The 26878-nt window shown below is 53.9% G+C and overlaps 1 protein-coding gene across 2 annotated transcripts in view; it reads right to left on the bottom strand.

Moving 5' to 3' along the window:
• LOC111155631 (disco interacting protein 2 homolog A) overlaps positions 1–26878 on the bottom strand; it is a 117320-nt gene that overhangs the window by 21841 nt on the left and 68601 nt on the right. The window contains exons 17-22 of one of the 2 annotated variants that reach the window (XM_022515900.1): positions 11670–11784; positions 10322–10461; positions 8517–8653; positions 8035–8115; positions 7456–7583; positions 4967–5081 (exon numbers count right to left, since the gene is read on the bottom strand). In XM_022515900.1, the coding sequence (XP_022371608.1) occupies positions 4967–5081; positions 7456–7583; positions 8035–8115; positions 8517–8653; positions 10322–10461; positions 11670–11784 (716 nt within the window). Of the gene's footprint in view, positions 1–4966; positions 5082–6376; positions 7584–8034; positions 8116–8516; positions 8654–10321; positions 10462–11669; positions 11785–26878 lie in introns of those variants that run through there. The other variant, XM_022515901.1, reaches the window with a different exon arrangement.

Here is a 26878-nt window from a genome sequence, read left to right as displayed (position 1 = left end):
TCCATCTCCCCTAGAAAGTAGCAGAGCCCCTAGCGTCCCAGCCGTGACAGGTCTCGGGTACGAAACACACTGCCTCCTCCCAAGCAGCTGGGCTTCCTCGTCTCTGCTGGGCTGCTCCGGTCAGCTTTTCCCATCAGCGTAGCTGAGCTCTGAAGTCCCCGGAGCAGAGAACAGCACAGAGGCAGCCGGATGCATACGCTACCTTCCCGGAGGATTTCTGCCAGAAAACCGTGCCTGACTCTCATCCAACGACAATGTGCAGGGGGACTGCAGGGGACAGAAAGCTGTATCGAATGACGCCCTGGGGCCATCAGAGTTCAGGCTAAAGCAGCGAACTGGACAACTCGTTTTTGTCCACAAAGTAACCACCAGAAATCTACGACAGAGGAAGAATCTCTAGATTAAAGAAGACTTAAAGAACTTGTCCCCACCAAGTACAATTTTTTTTTTTTTTACCTCATTTTGATCCTGAATCTAACCAACAAACTAAACATTAGATAATCGGGTAAGTCTGAATAGTGACTAGATATTAATTACAACAAGAAGTTACTGTTAGGATCAAAACTCTGAACATAGCAGGAACAGAGGTAACATACCTCCATGTAAGAAAGATGGTATTTGAGAAACACAGCCAACACCATTCTCAATGGTAAAAGCTGAGAACTCGCCCCCTAAGATCAGGGATAAGACAGGGACACCCACTCTCACCACTGCTATTCAACATGCAACTGGAGGACCCAGCCACAGCCATAAGGCAAGAAAAAAGAAATAAGAGGCATCCAAATTGGAAAGGAAGAAGTAAAACCATCACTATAGATGACATGATGTCACATACAGAAAACCCTTAAGACTCCACCAGAAACTGTTAGAACTGATAAATACGTTCAGTAAAACCACAGGAAATATCTGCTGTGTCTCTGAATACTAGTCTAATGAATCAGCAGGAGAAATCGAGAAAACCATTCCATTTACAAATGCACCAAGATAATAAAATAAAATAGATTTAACCAAGGAGGTGAAAAACCTACACACTAAAAACTATGACACTGATGAGAGAGATCGAAGACACAAAGAAATAGACATTCCATGCTCATGGATTGGAAGAATTAACATTTTTAAAATGTCCATTCTACCCAAAGTAATCTACAGATTCAGTGCAATCCGTGATTCCAATGGCATTTTTTTTAAAAGATTTTATTTATTTATTTGACAGAGACAGATCACAAGTAGGCAGAGAGGCAGGCAGAGAGAGAGGGGGAAGCAGGCTCCCTGCTGAGCAGAGAGCCCGATGCGGGACTCGATCCCAGGACCCTGAGATCATGACCTGAGCCGAAGGCAGCAGCTTAACCCACTGAGCCACCCAGGCACCCGTCCAATGACATTTTTCAAAAAACTAAAACAAATCCTCCTAAAATGTGTACAGAATCACGAAAAGACCCGAAGCACCTGAAGCAAACCTGAGGCACAGAGCTGGAGGCGTTCATGATTTTGAATTACGTCACGAAGCTTTAGTAACCAAAACAGCACAGTATTAGCAAAAGTAGACATACACAGCCACGGAATACGAGAGAACCCAGAAATAAGCCCAACACAGACGATCGATCAGTGTGTGACAAAGGGGGCAAGAACGCACCACGAGGAAGGGGCGGTCTGGGGGAACTGGACAAGAGAATGAAACGGGACCACCTTCTCACACCACCCACGAAAATAAAATCAAAATTGGTTAAAGACTTGAACGTGAGACCTGGAACCACGAAACTCCAAGAAGAAGACACAGGTGGCAAGCTCCCCCACACAGGTCTTGTTTGTGATTTTATGGCTCTGACACTGAAAGCAAAGGTCTTGAAAGCAAACATGAGCGAGTGGGACGACATCAAACAAAAAGGCTTCCGCACGGCAGAGGAAGCCATCAGCAAAATGAAAAGACGACCTTCTGAATCAGAGAAGACAGCTGCAAGTCATGTATCTGATAAGGAGTTAATACCCCAAACATAGAAAGAACCCACACAACTCAACGGCAAAAACGAACAATCCAACTAAAAAATGCACAGAGGGTCTAAATGGGCATTTTCCCGAAGAAGACATACACATGCTCAACAGGTACGTGAAAAGGTGCCCGACATCATCAGTTATCTGGAAAATGAAAATGTTGAAAAGTGAGATCCCCCCTCCCACCTGTCAGAACAGCTAAAGTCAACAACACGAGAAACGACGGGTGCTGGTGAGGGTGCGGAGAAAGGGGAGCCCGTGCACTGCTGCTGGGAATGCAAGCTGGGGCAGCCGCTCTGGAGGACGGCGTGGAGGGTCCTCACAGAATAACAACAGAGCTGCCCTAGACCCAGCAATCGCCCTGCCAGCGTTTTCCCAGAAGCACTAACTCAAAGAGATCAAGGCGTCCCTACGCCTGTCGCAGCACCATCTACAAGAGCCAAGACACAGCAGCAGCCCGTGCATCGCAGATGGACGGTCGGGCCGAGAGGATGCGGCGCACACGACCGAACGTTCCTCAGCCACGAAGAACGAGCCATTCGTGACAACGTGGACGCACCCCGAGGGGAGAAGCGGAATAAGTCGGAGAGAAACACGCGCCCCGTGACGTCACTGCCCCGTGCGATGCTAACCGAGCTGACGGATACAGAGCGGAGGCACCAGAGGCGGGGGTGGGCGTGGGCAGAACGGGAGGGAGGGTCAGAGGCCACGAGCCTCCAGTCACAGAACAGAGTCTGGGGGTGCAGCGCTCGGTGACCAGAGACAAAGCTGTACTGGACACGCGGGAGCGGCTAAGACGGTAGATCCTAAAAGTCCTCGTCACAAGAACATTTGTGGTTATACATGGTGATCGACGTCTGCCAGACTTACTGTGGGGATCACGTCACAGAGCGTACAAGTCACACTGTACACCTGAGGTTAGGGTTATATGTCAATCATCTCAATTTTAGAAAATAAGGAAATTATTAACATTAGAGATGTGATAACGGTTATTCCTTGCTTAAAGAGTAAAATCTTTACAGGTAAAATGTGATGTCTGGCATTACTTCAGAACACTCCTGAGGGAGAAGGGGGGAGGCCAGGTGAGGACACGGTCGGGACCCGGACTGGTATCTGCCAAGCAGGGTGACAGGAATGTGGGTTATTATGATGTCACTTCTGAATGCTGGCGGGATTGGCGAGGTCCAGAGCCAACGGTCAAGAAAGAATTCTTGAGGCGTCTTTGGTGCAAAAAGGTGGTTTTATGAAAGCTGTGGGGACGGGACCCCGTGGCAGAGGGGCTGCTGCCCTGGGACTGTGAGGGTGGCTGATGATACACTTCCACGCTGGGGAGGTGAAGACGATGGAGGTGTCCAAAAGGACTCTGACCTGCTGAAGGAGCCTACAGGACTGGGTCAAGTTAGGGTTGTTTCTCCCTGCGGCACGGCATCAACGTTAAGACATCACGGAGCTTCCCGGAGGAAGGTGACCCTCTGCCGCCTCAAGCACAGGTCGCGGGTCACGAGGACGTTTAACTTGATCTCCATTCCCTTCTGCCTCTGTCCCCCACATCAATCACACTCTTGTTTTAGTTTGTTGTATTAGAACTATTCCATAACAACCCACCACAAATTCTACTGAAAGTCTGCGTTGGGAGACATGAGTGGGGAACACCCTCTGAGGCTCGGTCGCCGGGTCGCCCGACGCGTGGACAGCTCCATGCCCGTCTCTGCCAACTTCGGGGCCCCCCATACAACTGGCCTGATGGTGGGACACTAGAGGAAACGCACCCAAGGTCTGTACGCCACTGCCCACGGCAGCTTTGTTCATCAGGCAGAAATGGGCAACCCACACGTCCGTCAGGGTGTGAACAGGTAAGCGAAGAAACACCACCAGGCATGGAGAGGAAGGCCGAGCCCCCACGCGACGACACGAGCGGTCCCAAAGCCACAGGGAGGGAAGGAAGCAAGACAGGAGGCAAACACCGTGTGAGTCCCTTTCCCGAGACCGTCTACGGCAGAAAGGGAGACACGCCATGCTGCTCACGCATGCGGACACGCAGCCAACCGGGGGCTCTCGGGCTGGGCAGCGCAGCGGAGGTGGGGCCCCGGGAGAATCTGCTGGCACGACGGAAACACTCCGTGTCCTTGTTATCGCGATGTGCTGGCCACCTGGGGTGTACGGCTGTCGACGCTCACTGCCCGCACCCACAGATGGGCTCACTGGACATAGAAATTGCATCCCGTCGAGTCAACCGAAAACCCCCACTGGACGGTCCCCGTAAGGCGTGTGCGCTTCACCGAACGTGAATTTTACTCCCTTCCCCCAGAGCAGTACACAGGACTCTTGTTTGGTGTTTAAGGAAATGAGGGCCACATAGCGCGCCCTGAGGAGCGCACAGGGACAGATGTGCGATGGGCAAGGGTGAGGACGTGTTGGCCACTGCAGGACCTAAAGGTGGGTATTAGGGACTTTCTGCATGACGCTTTGACATTTTCGTAACAGGACGCAGGAAACCACCACCCGTGTGGTGGCGTGTAAGCGCGGTGCTCCCAGGCTCCCGGGGCCATGGCCTGGTCTGAACCTACGTTAATAGTCTCAACTGATCTCAGACCAATCGGCAGGACAGGTATGGGGCTGCTGTTCTATGCATTCCCTGTAGGAATTACAGCTTCCCAGTGCTGTGCGTCACCCTCGCCAAGCCCGGGTTTCTTTGGTGCTTGCTGGGTGAGGCCGTGCCGGGTATAGGCAGTGCCAGGGGGAGGCAGCATAGGGCGAGGGCGGGGGTGGGGGGGAGGCGGCGCGGGGCAAGGGGGAGGCGGCGTGGAAGCAGGAAGCCTGAGACTCTCAGGAGGTCAAGCCGAGATCCCGTGTCGGGCGACCGGACACCCAGCCTGCTCGGCCCGGAGCCAGACACGGGGTTGGACAGGCCGGGCTCTGCGCCCTCGGATTCCTGGGAACCACGTGCCCCTAGACCGTGGCCGGCCGCTGGGCCCACCTGCAGCACGCGGCTCATCCACTGGAAGCTGTCCTCCTCGGAGGCGTCGGGCCGCTGCTCGGCCACCAGGACGATACGGTCGTCGTGCAGCACCGTCACGGAGAACACAGCGATCCTGGGGGGGGGACGAGGACAACATGACCACCCGCAAAGGACAGCAAATGGGACGCAGACCCTTCCTCTCCCTCAAAACGGAGGGTGCAGACAGGCTAAGGCTGAAGAGACTCTAACCGTGGCCGCGGCTGAGAACTGGAGACGCGACCTGGTCTCCTGCAGGGCGGCTGAAGTAGTTCCGACTCGCTACAACAAAATGACTTTGGTGCAAAGCAAAACCACCAGACACAGATCTTAAAAGAAAACTTACCTTAATTATAATGTTAATGCACGGAGTACGTTTCTCCGCACACATCTCCGTCTAGAAGGACTACTGGCCGGACTCAGTCAGTCCCTCGCGAACGTGTCCGTGTCCCCGTGTTTACCTTCCCTCTTTCTCTGCACTTGCTGCCTTTGCCTCTTACACTGGGGGGCGGTTCTCTCTCCTTCCCTGTCGGACCAGAAGCTGGTCTCCCCCCAGGCTCCACACACCAGCACACCTGCTGCTCCAGTTCTGGGCCATCGCGACACGCTCGCGTTCTCTTGTTCTCCTGCCGGCGGGTGTGCGCACACACACACGTGTGCACACACACACACACCCCGCCCAGCACTAAACTTCCGCTTTCACACATCTTGAGCGCATCTCAGTATCCCCTGTGAAGCTGTTTTCAGAAGAAGTGTCTTTTGGTAACACAACTTCTGAAACTTACATTCCCAAGAATATTTTTATTACAACTGCACAATTAAGTAATGATTTTGAAAAATGTAAAATCTAAGTTAAAAATTCCATTTAATAACTTAAAAAATCACTGCACGGCTGCCTTCTTGGGCTGGTCCCAGCGCTGGGGACTTTCATGCCTTCTGCCTGACCCCAGTGCTGGACCCTTCTCGAGTCCCACAAACCCAGCCTCCAGCCGCTCAGATGCCCTCCCCCACGGCTGCTATTTCCATGCCACCCTTCTCCGGTTTGTGCCACTTTCTCTCTCCCACCTCTGGAGGACTTCCTTAACCTGACTCTCCAGCTTATCACGTCCTTCTCTCGCTGCGTCCTTCCTGCTACTTATTCCATCCACTGTGTTTGTGTTTAAGGACAAAGAACTCGTGTCGTGTGCGTTATACTATTCCCGAGATGTTCTACTCTCTATCGGCTGTGGCTCCGTTTCTCTCTCGATTTTTTTTTTGTTTGTTTTTTGTTTGAGAGCAAGTGGGGGAGCCCAAGCAGGGGACAGGCAGAGGGCAGGGGGGAGAGAGCGTCTTAAGTAGACTCTGTGCCCAGCGCAGAGCCCGAGGCAGGGCTCAATCTCATGACCCTGAGATCAGATGGAGCTGCACTCTGAAATCAAGAATCAGACACTGAACTGAGTGACCCCCCAGGCGCCGCTGTGGCTCTAGGTCAAGGTGGTTGTGGAGGTGGGGACAGGCAGGCCCCCTGCTCACCGGCAGGCGCAATCACCCACACCAACCCCATCGCTCACGACGACGTCACCTCATCAGCTGCCGGCTCAGGACCAGCCTGCAACTCCAGGTACCGTCAGGTCCCGGGGGCCGCCCTAACCCACCCCAGAAACAGTGCTGGCCACCTGGGCATCCACACCAACAGCGTCCCACTTCTGCTGTGAGGGCAGGTCATGAGGTCCTGGCGGCCCCCACTCGGGCACCCACACAGGCCTGACCTGCTGGTTTCTCTTTGGCGGGCACCCCACACTCCGGTCATCCTGACCGACGAGCGGGCCAGCAGCACCCACTTGGCAGGACTCCCAAATGATTTCTCTAAGGAATATTCGGAGGCAGGGCCTGGCCAGGCTCACAGGTACCCTGGTTTGAGTAATAAAAGCACCCCCTTGAGAAGAAAATTTAAAAATGCACTGGCTGAGCAGGCCGGCCAGGAGAAGGGGCTGCTCCCCTCAGGACAAAGAGCTCGGAGCTGAACAGAGCCAGACACGGCTTCCCCCGCCGCCCCCCAGCTGCCCAGGCTCAGAAAGGGTTTGCCTAACATGCTCAGGATCGCTCAGGAGCTGCCCTGTGCAGGGGCGAGGCAGGACCCTCCACGGGTCTCGCTAACCCTCAGCAGAGAAGAGCATTGACGTTTGTGATTCAGAGAAACCGGCCCTCAGCTGCTCCAGTCTGAGTGTGTGAGGTTCTAGGGTGCCGAGGCAGGTGCTCCTGGGGCCCCGTCTTCTTAAAGACCCACAGGAGCCCTGTGGGCAGGGAGGACACTAACGGGCTCTGGCTGCAAATATCGTCCTTTTTCCTGGGAAGGTTTTCTGACGAACAGGAGTTCCTCGGTTTTGTGTACTCGAGTCACTGGACCTTGCTGCTACTGCTACAGACTCTCAGACTTCAAGTGGAGGAGGAGGGTTCTAGAAGCCACAGCACAGGGGCCCGCAGCGCATCACCTGCCTCTGTAGACAAACTTCATGGGCTCCACGGCCAGCGCGGTGGCCACGATGTCGTCTGCATTGTGTCTACGAATTCCAACCACCATCAGCCCATCCAGCTTGCCCACAACAAAGACCAGGTTATCCTGGAAGCAAGGACATAGGGTCAGGACTCGGGACACGCAGGCAGGCCCCGTGGGTCAGGTAGCTGATAGGTGCTGCAGGCAGTGGACAGCACACAGAAAGCAAAGAACACGCAGACGGTCCTGCGTCCCGGTGGGCTGGGCTGGAGACAAGGGGACGTGGCGGGGGGGGCTAGGATCCTACATCCTGGTGGGCTGGGCTAGGCTGGGGGGGGTGACACAGGGAAGGTGAAGTTGCAGAGGATTCTGACTGCTCCTGCCCTTGGGCAAGGCTCCCAAGGTCAGCAGCAAGGACATTCTGGGCAGACAGTATTGTGTCATGGGTGCTGTCCTATGGACTGTGGGACATGGGGAGCTTCCCTGGCCCCTGGATCGGCGCTGGATGCCAGCAGCACCCCCCCATGGAGCTGTGGCGTGTCTGGAGGCCCACGTCCTGGCAGTAGGACACACTCACCGGCCCGATGAAGCCCAGCAGCCCTGTCCTGGTGAAAGGCCTGTCAGATACGGGCGCACCTCCTGCCATGACCGGGACGGTCTGCCAGAGCAAAGGGGGGACGTTAGGCTGTGCTCCACCGACAATGGACCAACCGGCCAGGTGGCCAGGATGTGGCTTCCCCAGATGAGGCTGCCACCCACGGATCCCTGGTGGGGAACAGGCCGCCCCAAGGCCAGAGGCTCTGTCACGCTCCTCAGACTCCTGCACCCAGCATGGTCTGGGTTCCTCCTGCGACCCCTTGTCTGTGACCCCTTGTCTCCCTGGGCCCAGCACCTGGCTCTAAGGAGCAGGCACTCGCCGGACTCTTGGCGCACACGGAGCGTGGGCTTCCCGGGCCGGCCTCGGCCCCATCAGGGCTGGAGACCCGCTGCGCCCTGCCCGCTGCCCTCCGTGGACGCTCTGGAATTCACCTGCACAGGAAGGGCGGGGGACGTACAAACCTCAAAGACGCTCTTAGTGATCCCCAGCAGTCCGTAGTACGCGGTGCCGGTGGCGCCGGAGCGGACGCATATCTCCCCGACCTCGTCGGTCTTGCAGAGATAAGGGGCACCTTCCACCTTCACAACACACACGTCAGCTAAACAGAGAGAAACCCTCGGAGTCATCGACGAGAACTCCACGTGAACGGGCTCATTCACCAAGATCTACCTGCGCTTTCACGTGCGGTTACGGAAACAAAGCATCACACGCGCAGAGCGCTCTGACAACACGCTCGAGCCAGTGTGCGTCCTTCTGCTTCCTACACGGTATCTAACCAACTCACGATGCATCCTGCACGTACGAAGCCCAGGCTGATGGGACACCCGCTGTCTCAGGGACAGATTCCGTGACCCCTCTTTGTGTCACCTCCCCGAACCCACGGGCGATGCTGGCTGACCCGTCCTGGGCCGTAGCCCCATGCACCCTGTAGCCTTGGTGTGGCCCGTCCCATAGCCCAGCCGCCCCATGGTCAGCTGTCACTAAGCAGCTCCCCACCGACAACCCCGCCTGCTGCCCCGCCTGGGCACAGGAGACCCCACCTGTCAGGTCAGTGCTGTTCTGGGCCACCCACACCACAGAGCAGGCACCCAAACCAGCCTCCAACCCAACATGCAGTGGTCCATTAAAGGAAACGAATTAAGCAGCCTGTGGTCCCCCGGGCATGGCCCCCTCCCCCAAGGACGGTAATTAGCAAGAGAGAAAGGGGCAAAGGGGTGCTCATCCCCATTTCCTTTCACCCACAAATCAGACCATAGACCACAGAGGCCCTGCTGGAGGAGGAAGAAGGTGGGCGCAGACACCCGACACCCCCACAAGCGTGCATTTACCGCAGAGACCCTGATCTAACTCTCGGGGGGGGGAGCGAGTGCAGTGAAAGGCTGGGGCTCCGCGAAACACAAGAGACCGTCAGCCTCAACAACTCAGTCAGCTCTGCAAGGGTCAAACTAACAGGAGCCGACCTGGGGAGCTGGTGAGCACAGACACACACCCACGCACACGCTCGCACACGCTGGCGGAGCGTGTGCACAAACACGCACACGCACGCTCGCACTCGGGACCATGGCGTGCACACACGCACACCGGTGGGTCAGGAGAGCTGCCCACGGATCTCAGAAGGGCCCGCGTGGCGAGGAGGAAGCCGAGCAGCTGTGAGGCCACCACAGTGAGGGTGCTGGAGGGCGGCAGCAGAGAGCGTCCCCACTCCCAGCCGCCACTGGGCCTCCTGCGCCAGGCCACGGGCTCCCTGTGCGGCGCTCTGCAGGGGAACCACAGGCAGGCGCTCCCTCGCCCTCTCCGCGGGGCTGGCATTCAGGCCCAGGGGCTCCGCGGGCAGGAGGCTATACAGGAACTGCCTGCACCCTTCGGAGTGCCGCTCCTGACCGACACATCCCGTCACCCGCCGCGGGCGGGAGCCGGGCGTCGGGCTGTCTGAAGACACCGGGGTGCCGTGAGCGGATCAGCGCCTCCACGTGCTCACGGCACGATGCCCGTGCCGGACAGGCCGTCGGCGCTCCCGTCCCCAGACAGCAGAGAGCCGCACACCCGGCCGGGCCCTCGTGCTGTTGCTCAACCTGAACTTCAATACAAAGGCAGGCAAAACCCTGAAACCTATTACTATAAACTAAAACCCCAGTTTACATGGGAAAACCCTGCTAGGAAGACTTTTGTTTGTGGGCATGGCGCGAGCACTCCTATGGTCTGGACACTCGGGCCCCTGCAACGTCACGCGGCGGTGGGATCCGACACACGCCAGTTCGTCCCTCACCTCCCGGCAGGGCCTGACCCACGTCCTGGACGGTAAGAACAGACAACTTTTCTTCAGCATCAACTCTGATCACACCGAAGCTGAGACCGTTCATCGACAGGACAGCTTTTCTCGGTGGCGGTCCTCCCAGCTCTGGCGGCCTGGAAAACAAAAGCAGACACACTGACGAGGGGACAGAGTCTGCAGGGCGGGATCCGTGCCCAGCTTGCCTGCAGGTCGCCGCTGCACCCCACACGGCCGGCTGTGGGGACCGGCCGCCCGAGGGCGCCACAGCACCTCCGCCCTGCCCGCTGCTCTGCACGGGGACCTGCACTGTCCTCCCACCCCAGGGCCTCCGGAGGGCCTGTGGCCACAGTCTGAGGGACGCTCTGTGACCTCCCCGGAGAGGTCCTCAAGCTGACTGAGCTTCCACCTGGCTTTGCTGAGACACTTGTCGAGAGCCCTGGGCAGCAGAAGGACAGGTACCAAGGAAGCCCGGAGCAGCCCCAACACGCCCAGTCCAGAGACCAGAGGCTGCAAGCCAGACCCGCCCAGCGCAGCCCTTCCCGAACCCCTGACACAGGAAGCAGGAGAAATACAGTGGCTGATGCCACCAGGCGTGGGAGTGAGGTGTCCCATGGCCAGAAAGCACCACAGAGCAAAGGAATGAGGAATACCTTATGGTTGTGAAGCATAAAGAAGTCCTTTCTCTTGGTAAGTTATTAAAATTTTCGGATTATTTAATACTTGCACATATGAAAGCGCAGACTAGTCATGAATATACTAATATAACACAGGACCACAATCACCACTGGTTTTTCTAACAACTGGGCTGAGGGCAGAAAACCGACGCACAGACACTCTCAACTGTGAGCACACCACCGTCCTCCCAGGACAGCCCACAGAGGCCGCTGCGGACAGGAGCCCTAGGGCAGGTGAGAGGTGACCCAGGAAGGGACAGGTGGCCTGCTAGGAGCAGGAAGGACCAAAGCCTGCCAGCTCTGAGGTCTCCCAACCCCACCATCCAGGCTGAGATGGGGGGGCACAGTCCCCACCAGCTGCCCGAACCCCTCGGGCAGGGAAGAGCTCTGGGCTGCCACGCCCACGAAGCCCTCGGAGGAAAACCAGCCCAGAGACCACAGCCCGGGCAGCCGCCACCCCCTACGTCCCAGCACGGATCCAGGCTGGCGGGAGACACGCGGCCAGCACGTGGCGAGGGGCCTGGTGCCCGGGGCTGCCCCCCACCACACGCATGCACCTGGGACACTGGCACATTGCTCCGTGAGGTCAGCTGCTCAGAGAAAAACCAGCCATGCTCAGCAGCACAGGACAGCAGCTGCGTGAGTGGACGGAGAGGCGGCCGCCTTACCTGCGGATGGCCACTGTCAGCGCCTCAGGGGAGCTGGCACAAGGACAGATGACCTCGGGCCTCAGCCCTCTGGACTGGAAGACATTGAGGAATGCGTCACAGGAGGATATGGACCCTGCGTGAGACAGAGGGAGCCGTGGGGTAACTGGAGGGCTGGCAGGGAGGGGCCCAACCACCCATGAGCTCCAGGGCGTCGTGACATCAGGAGACTCGTGGGGGTGGGGGGCGGCTTCCAAGGAAAACATGATACGTCTGGAAACCACCAGCAGGTAGAGTGGGACACTTCTCAGGGCAGGCCTCTGTTTCGCCCCCGCGCTGTTTCTGAGTGCAGACTCACAGCCCGCCCCGGCCTCGCCGCGTCTCCTCACAGCTCTGCTGAGTGGGAGGGTGACCAAGGAGCGATTCTGGGGCGAGCCCCCTCACGGCGAGGCCCAGGGAAGTGACCAAGGAGCGATTCTGGGGCGAGCCCCCTCACGGCGAGGCCCAAGTGCACGAGAGCTGCCGGAGGGCCTCAGGGCTGCGATTGGCCAAGTAACCCCCACAGGGCAGCCCACGCATGGTCCCCAGGCTGCCCCTGCTTCTCCCCTACTCGCCCCAGCCGGTCTGAGGCGTCGCGGGTATGGAGGCCCAGCTCCCCAGCAGGAGAGCTGCCACCTGCTCGGGGCTGCACCCGTCGGGACCCCAGGGCTGAACCCCACCCCTCAGGCACCTGCCACAGCGGGGCTCGAAGGAAAGGAGGGTGCTGTGTCCGGCTCTTGCTGGCACTGGCAGACGGCAGAGGACACACGAGACAAGCTGCTGGCTCAGTGCCACAGGGAACCCCAAGGCACGTGGAGGGGCAGGATCTAAGGTCTATGGGGACGGGGTCCAGGGAGGGCTCCCCGGTGGGAAAGCCTGGCCACCGGGAAAGGAGCTGCTGGGGGTGTGGCAGGGCGGAGGACACGCAGGGGTGTGGTGCAAGGCCCGGGCACGCGGCTGGGTTCAGGCGGGTGTGGGGATGCAGAGCACCCCAGCCCTGGGCGTCTGAGAGGCAGCATGGAGGGCCCTGCTGGGGATGGGTAGAGGAGCAGGATGGCAGATGCCCTCCTGAGCAGTGGGGACGCGGGGCGCAGGGATGTCGGCCTCCTCACAGGGAACTGGAGGAAAGACCAGCCTCTGGGCCGGGGAGCTTCAGTGCAAACCCTGCAGGACAGCCATTAACCCAACGAGAAAACCCACCTACCAGTCGAGGGCTTTGTGCTGCATAGAAACCCCCACAAAGGTCCACCAGGCCTCCCAGGGAGCCATGCGCGGTAGGCCTTGGACAGCCACCAATGAGCAGCCATGCTCAGACCCTGCACAGAGCCCGGGGTGCTCAGGGGTGCAACAGGGGAAATCCCAGCAGGAGGTCGGGGCCAAGGACCGGGGGCCAGGACAGGTGCCTGGTCCGTGTCTAAATTCCAGTCATTTCTTAATGTATCTTCTGTCCACAGTGTTAAAATTGCTTTTAAATTCAGCGCCTTCATAAACAAGCACGAGATACACCAGCGGGTCCCCCCGGGAGGGCGTGCAGCACGGCCCATGGCCTACAGCCCACGGCAGGCCTGTTATGGCGGCAACACCACAGTGCTGTTCCTTGGCGTGCCATACTTGACCCTCTTCCCTCCCACACCAGGCCTGCTGGGGAGGCCACAGCCACGGCCTTGCTCAGCCGGGCTTACTCACACGGGTTGGCGCCGTCAGCCACGATCAGCATGCGCAGGGAGCTGAGGCTGACGTCCCTCTGGCCTCGCTGAGCCAGGAGAGACCAGTGCATGTCGCGGGACTTCACCAGCGCGGCGCGGGCTGCAGAGGGGAGCACGGAAGTGCCCTGAGTCACAGGGAAGTGGCACCCTTGCCCCTCACAGACCCACTCGAATCAGCACAGGTCCCCGGGACAAGCGCGCGTAAGGACAGACCCATGGCCCAGCCTCGGGGCTCACCAAGGGGCCCCCCCAGCCCCACTGGAGCGGAGCCCAAGGGACGAGGAAGCCCTGTGGTGACCCAGGCGGGGGCAGGCCAGTGGCCCTCTGTCTACACTGCTTCCTTAGAATCAAGAGCTCTGCCACCAGTGAAAGCCTCAGATGAAAACCATCTCCACGACTAAGAACTGGGAGTACTGGTGTGACTGGAAAGAGTTTCAAGAGAACAAAAATAGTGGCCTATGGTGTCTGCAGAAGAGGGCCGTCAGGGGCCTGTGCCCAGGCCACGCAGAGTCCATGACTGCGGGGTGGCACGGTGCACACGGGCAGGAGGGGCGCCGTGGCCCGTCGCCACCGGTCGGCGAGCCGGCTTCACTGCTTTTTCCATCACCAAGAGTGACAACAGAAGGACTTCCTGCATGAAGGAGGGGTCAGGGGACGGCGTCTCTCCCGTTACCTTTATACGAACACACTTTCTGGATCCAGGACAGAGGGTTCACCTTCATGAGCGCGTACGGGACGCTGACGACGTGCATCCTGTTCAGCACGCTCTGCGGGCGAGACGGGCGCTCAGGGGAGGGCCTCGCTGCGGGGCCGCAGAGGCCGCACCGCGCCCGAGGGGCACAGAGAGCAGCCACAGCCTGCTCTTGCTGACACTTCAGATAAGGGCTAACTGCACCACCTAAAAGTAGGGTTCGGTGGCATCTCTTGGTACGAGGCCTCAGGGTCCCTCGAGTCCAACCACGAGACCACAGGGCAAACGACACTCACTGTTAACACTCCGTGCCACAGCCCAGCATCCCGCTTGAAATCCAGCACATTCGTTAGTGTCTCGGCTATGAGGGGACAGAGATGGTTAAACCACTTGTGACCGTCTTCACAAGTCAGGTGCATTGTTAAAGAAACTGTGAGATGAAGACATCACTGACACAAGAGCTCTAGGAAACGCACAGCCTCCGCAAATACCAGGAACCAGTCAATCAATCGTCTTGGTTATCGATTCAAATGACCAGAAAAACTCAGAAGTAGGTGATACAATTTTGGATTAAAACAGCTCTGCTGGGGCGCCTGGATGGCTCAGTCCGTTAAGCGTCTGCCATTGGCCTGGCTCACAATCTCCAGGCCCCGGGATCAAGTCCTGCATCAGCTCCCTGCTCAGCGGGGAGTCTGCTTTCTCCCTCTCCCTCTGCTCCTCCCCCTGCTCGCGCTCTCTCTCTCCCTCCCTTGCTCAAATAAGTAAGAATCCTTAAACATCTTGGGAAAACGCCACAGAGCTACGCTGATCACTAGTCTGAAACTACAAGGAGCAGCACGTGCTCGAGCGGCCCCTCGAGGTTCCCCCAGCACAGTGAGGTCAGGGGCGAGGACACTGAGGCCACCACCCCGTGTCTCTGGGAAATGTCACGGGCTGCTCGTGCTGCTTCCCCTCAGAAAGCTGATCCTTCTCTGTGGTCTCCTCCAGGAAGGACAGATGCAGGAGCAGGTGGTGACCGGGGCTGCCCACACAGCCCTGTGCTTGGGGGACCTGGTTCCGGGCCCCCCCACCGATGCTTGGCAACCCCAAGGGCACCCACAGCACGGACACCAATGGAGAACACAGGGCTGCCAGGAAGGGCGCCTGCTTCCTGAGTGAGAGTTCGTCCCTACGCTCCCTTCGTTAGCTAAAGCGTCCCAGTCATCCCTGATACATCCATGTCCAGAAAAAGAAAACCATGTGACTAATAGATCCAGTTTTCAAAAAATCATTCAGGCCCTTGAATATATCTAAGATCATTCTCCAATTTGCCACTGAAGGCTTCAGTGACTCCTGACTTCCATTTTTATTTTCCTCTTACTTTTAAACACCGTATTTTAGTTACTTAAACATACCGTTCAATTTACTTTCTAGTTTTATTCAATCCCAGCATTGTTACAGTAGGGAAACTACCATATATCTGTTTTTATAGTTCTTTAAAAATAACAGTTCTCTAAGTTAAATATCCAATATTTAACAGTCAGTGGGGGATGGTGCTACCTACGTGTCACCAACAGAAAACCTGTAACTTTCAAGATTCCGTTTGTGTATCTGCAGGCACGACAGTTCACATGGAAACCACAGTCACAGAAAGCAGCCATACAAAAGCGGGTCTGTTAAGATGGTTTTCCATTTTTTTATGTGCAGAACACACCGCCCCGTAGCTACGTCCCGGGCAGAACCAGCCCACCAGGCATAGTGGTAGATGAATTCCACCCGCCATCAAGTCAGCACACACACGAACGTCCTGGAAGGAACCTGAGTGGGGCTGCCTGGGTGACCCGGCCCCTCGCACGCCGCACAAGCAGACGGCCCTAAGCACGCCAGCCCGGGCCCGGCTGGGCGAGAAGGCTGCACCAGCGCTCAGCCAGTCCCCAGGGGCCCGCACGCCCTTACCTTCTGAGTAGCCGCAAGCCTGCGTCAGAGCCTGGCAGTGGGCCAGCAGGCACGCGTGGGTCACCGTGACCCCCACCGTGCTGCCTTCTTTGCTGGTTTTATACTGAAAGATTTCAAGAAAAAAAAAATCCATTATGGATGCTTCTGGAGGCTGACAGAATTTACAAAGGCGCGGTCCGTCCTTCGCTAACCATCCCATCACACGGAAGCACACGTTACGCCGTGACTCTTGGGGTGACACCCGCAGAGGAAGCTGGGGCACCCCTGCGGTAAGCGCCCGGGCACAACAGTGCGTGCAGGCTGCCCAGGACTGCCGAAACCCCCAGGGTGGGCGGCGAGGGACAATCAAGTAGGGGTAAGACCACACCTGCATGAGCTCCCCTACGACCCTGGCTGTCTCTGGGGGGAAGGTCAAACAGAAGGCTAAGTTCCGGCCTGCACTCCGACCAGAAGCAAGAGCTGAGCCTGTGGGGGCAGCTTCCCCGTGCTCTGGGTCAGACGAGGCCATTACCTCAATGTAGGCGGTCCCAGCCCGGGCATCCTGTGCCTGCGGCTGCCAGTCTTTGGGGGGCTTGGCCAGGTGCTTCCCGTCGATCACCAGCCAGGAGAGCGGGGGCCATCCTGTGAGGGTGCAGACAGGGCCCCCGGCCCAGGAGAGTGGTCAGCGGGCCTCAGGGCTCAGCCACCCACCACACAGCCACCGGCTCCTGCCACCCAGGGAACATGAGTCTCCGTCCCGTTCCCCTTGTACTGATCTAGCTTCGATTCAGTCGGTGCCTCTGGCCAGCAACAGCACAGGCCTAGACTCTGAACCGTGGGGCTGGGCAGCAAGACGCACACCCACCCACGAGGACCTTGCTCCTGCTGGAGACCGTTCCCCTCAGGGCCCCTGGGCGCCTACCTTTGAAAGCAGCCACCTCTCCAGTCTGTGCCTTGGGCAGGCCTTTCTGACACGCGTCCGTGGTCAGGGCCAGGGTGACGCCACAGCTGCCCAGCAGAAAGCCCACCTGCTGGCTGCCAGCGTCCTGCAGAAGCACGGCGAGGAGCTCACGGGCGGCCCCGAGGGCCTGGCCCCGCTCAGGCCCTCACACAAGAGCCGGGCCCTTCACCTTCACTCACCCTCACCAGCTGCTACAACGGAACCCTATGTGGGTAGAGACTGTATTTTCATGAAAATAAAATAGAAAGTTCTGGATAATGGGCTAATGCCTCAGTGTTCTCTTGCAAATGACATTTAGTGGCATTTTAAACAACTACAAAAATAACAGCATGGAAATTTCCACTTGAGTCACATTTAAAATTTGCAGATTAATCTGGGGGGGGGCAACCTTTAACACAGTGACTTATTTCCCACAAAAATGCACATTTCCTTCCAGTCCACATTTCTTTTATACACGTCCCTGAGTAACGTTTATCACTTTCTTCCTTCAAGTTTGACAAATCTCTGGCTTTTTCTGAATAATCTCTGTATTCAAACATCTATTCATCCTATATTATCCTCTGGGAGGCACTGGTTTTATTTCAAACTTCACTTTTGGGATTCTCGAGTATTTGTTGCTGGAAATACTCACTTTAACTACCTGAACACTGATAGGGTAGAAAACTCTATTTTCTAAAACACCCGCCTTGTCTACTCCTAAAATAATGATCTTTTTTCAGTAACCAGATTACTGACGTCTATACTTGAAATGTAACAGCTCCCCAGAGTATTAGCAAGTCCCCACATTAATCATCGGTCAGTAACAAGAGCTGCTTGTGCAGGCAGAAAAGCAAATTCTCATCGTGCATATTCACAACTGTCCCTGAGAAGGAGCTCCAGTATGTCACAGTGTGATTTACTCACTCCCAAGACATGGAAATTAATACTGATAAGAGTCTGGTTTTGAGAGGCAATTTAACAAAATCCGGTCCAATCGCTAATTCTAGCCATCCGAGGAGAAAAGGTGCACCTCCTGTTCTGGAAAGTTCACAGAGGTGACGTAACAGCTCCACCCACAGCTTCGGAAGCCCGTCCCCCAGCAAGACGCTCGCCCGCGGAGCTGCCGCCCACCGCCCCGTCCCGGCCTGCCTGCGGCCCTCTCCTCACTCGGAACAGCGCCCGGCTGCCAAGAAGGCGGCCTGAGACGCGGCGAGTCTACGCTCAGCTTCCCAAGAGGACCTCACAGGACCAGAGCCCCATGGTCCCCAGCGAGTTAACTACCTTTCTGGTTAACGGCACTTCTATGGGAACGGGAACCAGCTCTGCCAGGAGACACCCATAAAACGCCACCATGAACATCACGGGGTCACTGTTCGGAAACACCAGGGCCACCTGCAACAGCATGAAGGAAAACCATGAAATCCACTCACGAACGAGGCAGCCATCTCAAAGCTTAGCAGCCCTGCTGATTAGACGGAATTTGGACATTTTAGACCATCTTACAGCTTTTCCAATTTAGTTCAGAAAATGTAATTTGGGGGTTAATTCTTGGTTCTTAAATTTCCTCAACCATGTAACTTTTCATAAATAGTTTTCAGGTTGAGGTCTCTGTTCTAGAAGCAACCAAATAATTTAGAGTGTTTGCACCTAACGGCAGTCCAGCACGAGTCTGGTGTGGGATGGAGACCCAGCTCCGCGCCTGCCACCTGTCTGGGACACACCGCCCACACCTGTCAGCCCAGGCGGAAAACACCCACAGTAGCAGGAAGAGTGGGCACAGAACCAGATCATACCCAGAATATCTTCCAGAAGGTAAAATCCTAACACCAACGTTTTCGTCGAGCACATCTTCACTCAAGACCTCAGTGTGCTGACGGGGAAGTGGAGGGCCCCGAACCCCTCGGCTGAGACCCCCACCGCTGACCCTCCCGCGGAGCCCCCGGCTCGCCCACCTGGCCCTGTGCTGCCCCTATTTAAGTTACATGCTCTATCTCATTCATCTTACACTTTTGTTTTTATCAAACACATTTTAAAAACACGTAATTTAAGATAAAATATAAGTACTAATGAAAAAAATACCCCAAGCTCACCCACCCTTCCTCACTCCCCAAGGTAACCTCTTTAAAAATATCTTACATCTTCCTTTTCCATTTGCTCTCAGAGTTTTAAATGTAATGCTTACAGTGCTCTATTCTTAGTATTGATTTTATTTCCTATTATTGTAGATGAACTCCCTGCCCTTGGCATTCCTGCCTTTCTCTTCCCCCATCCTCGCAGCTGCCATTTCTTACAACATTGGGTAAAATTAAAAGCTATTATGGAACAAGATTTTTATGAGCCCCAATATTGTGATAAGTGTGCCCAAAACTGTACGCGACAAGTCAGGACAGCAGACGTTAACCCTGGGCCCTTGAGAGCACACACAACGGCTGCTAATAACTACCTGATAGCTAACCCTATACTCTCTCCTCGAGGTCCGGAAATCCAGTTCCTAACAAGTTAATTTTTTGAAAAGGGCAAAGCTCTCCTTTAAAAGTTGATATTAATAGTGATTGCACTGAACTGTGACTAGATGTGTGGCATAAAAACACTTTTGGAGAATTTGTTATCAGCGCTTGTGTCCATCCACTTCTGTAAGCGCTATTTACTCCAGGACAATGAACTAAACAGCCACACCCAATAACTAGCTCATTCACTGTGATCCTGTCAATCTCCCATAATTAACCCAACTATGGGACTCACTCGGGAGTCAAGGAGAGTATCTGGAAGTCTCTGTCCTTGCAGGAATCTTCAAGAAAAATAAATCAGTGATTCTTAGAGTCATTTTAAAGCACAACATAAACCAGGAACTCTTACAGGTTCGGTCTAAAGCACGACGTTATCAAGTCCCATTCTCGGGCTGTTCTCGCCTTACCGCCAAGCTCATGTCTGCTACTGGTAACGGCTACCGCCCCCTCTACTTGCTCGGCTTTCCACATATCCGCTGGCCAACCTGCTCTAAAATGCTCCGCCAGCTGTACAATACCTTCCGAAGGTATCTGCTGAGTAACCAACTAGTCAGGCCGGCCTAAGTCTCACCAGATGCCCAGCGGTGTACCCCGGCCTGGGCCCTCTGCCCCCCCCCCCCGCCGTCGCCCTGTGCTGTGGCTCGCTCTGCCCTCTCCCCTCCAGAAGCTGGGGGGCCCGTTTCTGCGCCCTGGTCCTGCTCCGTAGGCAGGGAGCTGCGCTGGGGGCCCTCTCGCTCGTCAGCTCAGGATGCTGACCGGCTTCACTACCACTGTTTTAAAATTCTCTCCTGTCCGTCCCTCTCCCGCCTGGAACTCCTACCAGCTGAACTCCAGACCTTCTTGACCAAGGCTCCGTCCTGCACCCTCTGTCCTTTCCATCTCTTAGCCTCCCCATAAGCGTCTCGTCTTGATTTACGGGGTGGTGTTTTTACCTTTAGTTTTCCAGGGATATTAAGACTAACTTTTTAAAAAATTCTCTTCTGTGTGTGACTTTCCTCCACATTTGTTTCCTCCTCCTCTCCCCCCTACCACCACCTTCCACTTTTCTTGTTTTTCTTTTCTTTGCTTGTTTGTTGTTTTCTTTCACATTCTTCAAATGTCCGTGGTGAGTGGTTCTTTCTAAAGCGCGGACCCTCGGAGAGCTGCCCGAAACGCGCAGTTTCACTGTGGGGTGATCTGACCACAGCAGCCGTCTCACTAGGGGGTCTCCCTGCTGAGGGTCCTGCCCTCCATCTGGGACATTCCTCCCGTCTGGGTCAGTTCGCCTTCGCCCAGAGCCGTGCTCAGGAACAGAACCTCCTATGATGAAGGGGATGTTCTATCTCCGAGCTATCAAATGGGGTAGCTATGAGCCACATGGGGTTCACGAGTCCCTGAAACACGGCTTGGGTGACTGAGGAACTAAATTCTTTATTTAATCGTGGTTAATTTAAGTGGCCCCACGTGGGTGATGCCACAATGCCGGGCAATGTAGCAGCACACGGAACAAATAAGCCTGTAGCCCCCGTCACGTTCTACCTCAGCGTGAGGTCACGGGGCTGCTGGCCACAGGGACAAGAGGAAGAGAGGAATTTCTGAGTAAGATCAACATTTTCTCATAAAACCTAAGCTTTGAGGACCTAATATTTATCAATGTTATTTCTACTAAAAGGAATCGATATGAAGTCAGAGGAAAGATGTTGAAGAGTCAGTAGACGAGCAGTGAAGGAAGGAAAGAACCATCATCATCTTGTGTACATCATCGTAAACTTTGTCCATATTTAGGATTATTCTGTGCTGAGTTTACATCCCTCGTATTAATGCTGTATGTCGAACCAACTGACGGAATACTGATTTCAATGAGACATATTTTTAGAGTTTGTTTTTGCTCACTCCAATAAGTTATATTCTAGTTACTTACTCTGTCTCCAGGTTTAAGTAGTGGTTCATTCTTACTAGTCAGTTTATTAAGTAGAGTATAAGCTAGTTTTAAACTCCGACTCCAAAGTTTGCCTAAAATAAAATAAAAATACTAAGCAATGTAAAATTAAAGAAACTAATAATTAACATTTTAACGTAGCAATCACAATACCCCATAATGTACCATCACTCTATTATTGGAAATTCAGGTAAGTTTCCAACTGATAACTATTTTGCACAATGCTGTAATGAACATCATAGTTTTCTCTTAAAATTAACTTATAGATTTATTTTTCTTAATACAAAAATAGAAAAGGAATTTATTCCACAATATTTAGAACATAGAAAACAGAAAAAGTCAGCATTCCTTCAGTTATGTACACACACATGCACATGTACGTGCATGTGACGTTTTCAAGAAACTGGAGCATTCTTCACTTTGCTTTTTCAGGCAACACTGCATTTTGAACGCATTTTCATATCATTAAACATCTTTCAACTACATCCCTTATTATGAGTGGCGCAGAATTCATTTAACCTTTATAACTCATAAGTGGGTACTTTGTCCGTCTCCAGTTTTCACCCAAGAGAATACCATCCAGAGCCGCTGGCCCTCCAGGACGCAGCCCCCAGCCCTGGCAGGTTCTGCACGGCACACGCCCCCTCCGGCACGCGGTCTCACCAGCAGAGCCCAGCCGCGAACTCTCAACAAAGGACAGTGTCCCTGAGGAAGGTGGAAGATGAAACAAAGGGAGGGGAAGGAAGACTAAAGGCTTCTGGGGAGGTAGAACGAGGTGGGGGCGACCACGGGGCAGGACAACAGAAAAACCCGAGTCCATCCCCAACACCCGAAGCAGCCTCACACGCACCCTACGCAGTAGCAGGGAAGCGACAGTAGCGACTCGGCCCCTTTCAAGTTCTGGGTAACGACCACGTGCAGTCTGAGCAGCCACGCCCCCTGAGCAGTGCCCAGACTTCACCGTAAATGAAACTAGACCTGGGTGTGACATTATGAAATAAGTGAACTGTGAGACCTGAGAAATCAGTGACAAAAAAAAAATATTCGACCCAAAACACTGTTGCCTTCGTCTATGCACAAAAACCAAGTCAGTTTAACTGAAGAACGCAAAAAGCTTTGGGGCGCCTGGACGGCTCAGGCTCATCCATTGAGTGTCTGACCCTTGGTTTGAGCTCAGGTTGTGATCTCGGGGGGGCCGTGAGGCAGAGCCCGCCTAGGGCTCCGCGCTCAGTGGGGAGTGGGCTTGAAGACCCTCCCTCTCTGGCCCGCCCCGCACTCTCACACTCTCTCTCTCTCAAATAAACAAATAAATCTTTAAAAAAAGAATGCAAAACGTTTTAACAGAAAATCAACATAATCCGTCACATTAACAAAGGTGAAAAGAGGTAAAACAATTTAACAATCATTCAGGATTTTAAATGATCTGAATTCAGAATGAAAGGAAATTTCCTTAATGTAATAAACCCCATCTTTAAAAGTCCTATAGGAATATGAGAATTGATGGTCAGATCTTGAAAGCTTCCCCTGGGGAGCAGAAACAAGCCGGGGACATCTGCCTTTTCACCGGAAGTCGCAGTCAGTGCAATAAGGGGGAGGGAGGGTGGACAGAAAAGGCAGACACTGTTAGTACCGCCTGCAGACGACGTGACTGCGCACGTTGTGAATCTCTGTCAGACTAACCACAGAGCCACAGTCATTCCAGAAGCTGGTGCTGGCTTAGGGTAGCATATAACTCAACAGGATAAAACAAAGACCCACAACAACCCTGCCACGCACGTGTGGGCAATTCCACATATGACACAGGTGCCCTGGAGAAGCGGGGCGGCCCTAGGACAGACAGCTATCCGTCCTGAAAGACAGACCCTGGGACCCATCCCCACACCGTACACAAGACTCATTCCCAGCATTTGGTCGATCTAAATGTGAACAGCAAACAGCAGAGCTATTTCAAGACAACAGAACAGCTTTAGGATCGAGGCCCAGGGAGAGTCCTTACGGAGAACTCCGGAAGCACTGGCCATGAGCAAAAGGAAGGTAAGCTTGGGTGGAACTTCTGTTCACTAAGGTCGTGACAGCAGCAGACGGGGAAGGCTCGCCGTGGGGGACACCAGCAGCACGTGTCACTATCAAGGACCGGTGTCCAGAACACACCAGAAAGTCCCACAAATAACCCTACACAAAAACGCACAAGGGGGCGCCCGGGTGGCTCAGCGGGTTAAGCCGCTGCCTTCGGCTCAGGTCATGGTCTCAGGGTCCTGGGATCGAGCCCCACATCGGACTCTCTGCTCGGCGGGGAGCCCGCTTCCTCCTCTCTGCCTGCCTCTCTGCCTGCTTGTGATCTCTCTCTCTCTCTCTCTGTCAAATAAATAAATAAAATCTTTAAAAAAAATGCACAAGAGATTCAATAGTACTTAACATAAAAGAAAACCCCAAGGATTAAAAAAACAGGAAAAGAGGTCAATCTACTTTTTCATCAGGAAAATGCAAATTAACACCAAAATACTACTACATAGTCTCAGCAGAGTAGCCACCGGAAGCTGGATGACAGGGAGCAGGTGGGGCTGGCACTGCCCCGGTAAGTGTGAACCGGGGAAGTCTGACATTATCTGATAAATGTGAAGATACGCGTAATCCCAGACCCAGGACATCCACTCCAAAGTACATACCCTTCAAAACTGCATGCTCATGAACCAGGTGGCACAGCCCAGAACATTCCTGGCAGCACTGTAAGAGCCAAAACTGGATATGAACATTATAACCAATATAAATGGTAAATTCCGATCTATTCCTCCTTAGACAGAAATGAATGAGCTACAGCTCATAAAAAAGCACAAAAGCATGATGGTAAAAGACTGCCTCCAAATAGGAGGCCGTACTGCTGGCACGCCAGGGCTCCCACCTGAAACAATTTAAAACCTGGGTAAATGCAGACATCATCTAGCAAAGACAACGAGAAGAGTTAGGGTTCCAGAGGGAAACCCCTTGGGAAGGCGAGCTGACCGTGCACAGCTGGGGGGTCAGTAGGGCCCTGGCCCCCGCAGCAGACAGAGTATCTCCTGGACTCATGTCCACAGACTGCTGCCACTGAGGCACAAAGACAACAGCGGAGCTTCTGGGGGGTGCTGGGAGCCACACCAGCACAACCAGCCTCCCCTCGGGAGATCTACCGAGTCCTGGGGCTGCGAGCAGCAGGGGCTGGAAAGCCATGTGGAAAGCCTCTGAGAAACAAAGTGGAGCCCTTACGTAGCACGTGAGACAGAAGCCACGGCTGGGGAACTGCAGAGGAGGACAGCCTGGCGCTCAGGGGTGGGCTGCGCCAGCCCCGACTGCCACCGTGGGACCAGCCACCACGCCACCTGCCACATAGAGCGAAGGAGGAACGTCTCTCGTGGAGGGGCATCATGGAACCTCCGTAATTCTTTACACTGTCCAACATTCGATCCAAAAGGTACCAGGCATTCCAAAGATAAATTCTCTAAACTAAAACCAAGAGAAAGTATACACAACTGCAACAGGCCCACAGGTGACCCGACCTGGAGCTGGCTGACGGAAACTTCCCGACACGGCGAGGACGTATGCGTTCCAGGACATGGTGGAAAAGACAAAGACGATGCGTGGAATGATAAAGAATTGTCCTAGAAAATTAGGACAGGAATCAAAACACAGAATATCAAAATTAAGAACCCATCAGGAATTTCATGACAGAATAAAAATTTCAGAAGACAGGATTAGAGAATTTGAATAAAGGAAAATTAAAAATCTCCAAACTGAAGTACAGACAACCCTTGAACAATGCAGGCCCACTTACCTGTGGATTTTTGGGTAAATACGGTAACCGTACTATAAATGTATCTTCTCTTCCTAAGATCTTCTTAGTAACAGTTTCTTTTCTCTAGCTTACTTTATTATATGAATATGATATGTAATAAAAACAACATATAAAATAAGTGTTAATCAACTGTTTATGTTATCAGTAAGCCTTCTGATCAACAGTTGACTAGTGGTAGTTAGTTTTTGGGGAGTCAAAACTCATACTTGGGTTTTCAACTCTGTAGGGGTCAGCACCCCTAACCCTCCATTGTTCAAGGGTCAATCAAATATATAGAAAAGAATACAAAATAGAAGAAAGAACATTAAAGCTACACAGGTATACGTGGCTCAAAGCCCCAGAAGGATGAGAGAGACCTGAATCCAGCAGGTGGGCTGGGAGCAGTCCATGCTGCTCACAGCAGGCAGAGCTCTTTTCTGAGGAATTACGGACTGAGTGCTAATGGACACAGATGCCAAGATCTTAAACAACGTATTGGCTAAATCCAATTCAGACATTTGTTAAAGAGATATCATGGCCAAGTGGGATTTATTCTAGGAATGAAAGGGCTGCTTGACATTTGAAAATGAACCAAGGTAATGCATCAAATGAAGTGGGGAGGAGAGAGAAAGATATGATCATCTTGACAGAGCAGAAAAAGTGTCTTATAAAATTCAGAGCCATCCATGATATTAAAAAGAAAAAAAAAACTTCTAATAAACTAGGAATGGAAGGGAACTTTCTTAATCTGACAAAGAGTTTCTACCACAAAACAAGCAAACAGGCTACAGCAAACATCATACTCCACGACCCGGAGCTTTGCGGTGACGATGAGAAAGCGGCAAGCAGACCCGCCCCAGCACGGGACTGCGGGGTCTAGCTCTTCAGCGAGGCAAGTACGGGGAGGCCAACATCACACTGTCTCTGTTCATAGATGATATGATTTTGAACACTGGATATCCCAAAAATACACGAACAAACTACTAATTAATAAAAAGAAAAGATAATAGTAAGTTAATTGAATGAGATTATTAGAAACAAAGTCACCATTTAGGGGCATCTCAGAGGCTCAGCTTGTTAAGCATCTGCCTTTGACTCCGGTAATGATCCCAGGGTCCTGGGATCAAGTCCTGCGTTGGGCTCCCTGCTCAGGAGGGGGTCTGCTTCTCCCTCTGCCTCTGCTGCTCCCCAGCTTGTGCGCTCTCTCCCCCTCACTCTCTCTCAAATAAATAAGTGCAATCTTTTTTTAAAAATCACCATTTAAATACTCAATTGCACTTCTACACACAAGCAACAAATCAGCAGGGAGCAGTTTTAGTCATTCCCTTACAACAGGAATGAATCCAGTGAAAGAAGCTCAAGCGTTCTGTACTCAAAAGTGTCAAACATTAACAAGAGAAACTGAGGGAGCCTTGAGGTGGGGGCAGCACTGCACAGTCCCGAACAAAGATTGTGTAACTGTAACGGCATCACTTCTCTTCACGTTTAACTACAGAATCAGTGCAGGGCCAGTCAATATCCCAGCGGGAACCGCTCTGGACACGGACGAACTGATTCTAAAGGTGCTCAGAAATGCAGAGAGCCAAGAACTGTCCAGAAAACTGTGAGGAACAATCACAGAGCCGAAGGGCATCTATACCCAACGCCAGGACTCACAGAGCCGTAGCCGTTCAGGGAGTACAGACAGACAACAGAGCACGACAGAAG

The sequence above is a fragment of the Enhydra lutris genome, unplaced genomic scaffold (assembly GCF_002288905.1).
Source record: "Enhydra lutris kenyoni isolate GAN:26980312 unplaced genomic scaffold, ASM228890v2 scaffoldscaffold43, whole genome shotgun sequence".
NCBI lineage: Eukaryota > Metazoa > Chordata > Mammalia > Carnivora > Mustelidae > Enhydra > Enhydra lutris.
The sequence above is the reverse complement of the archived record's forward strand: the minus strand, read 5'-3'. Positions and strand labels throughout refer to the sequence as shown.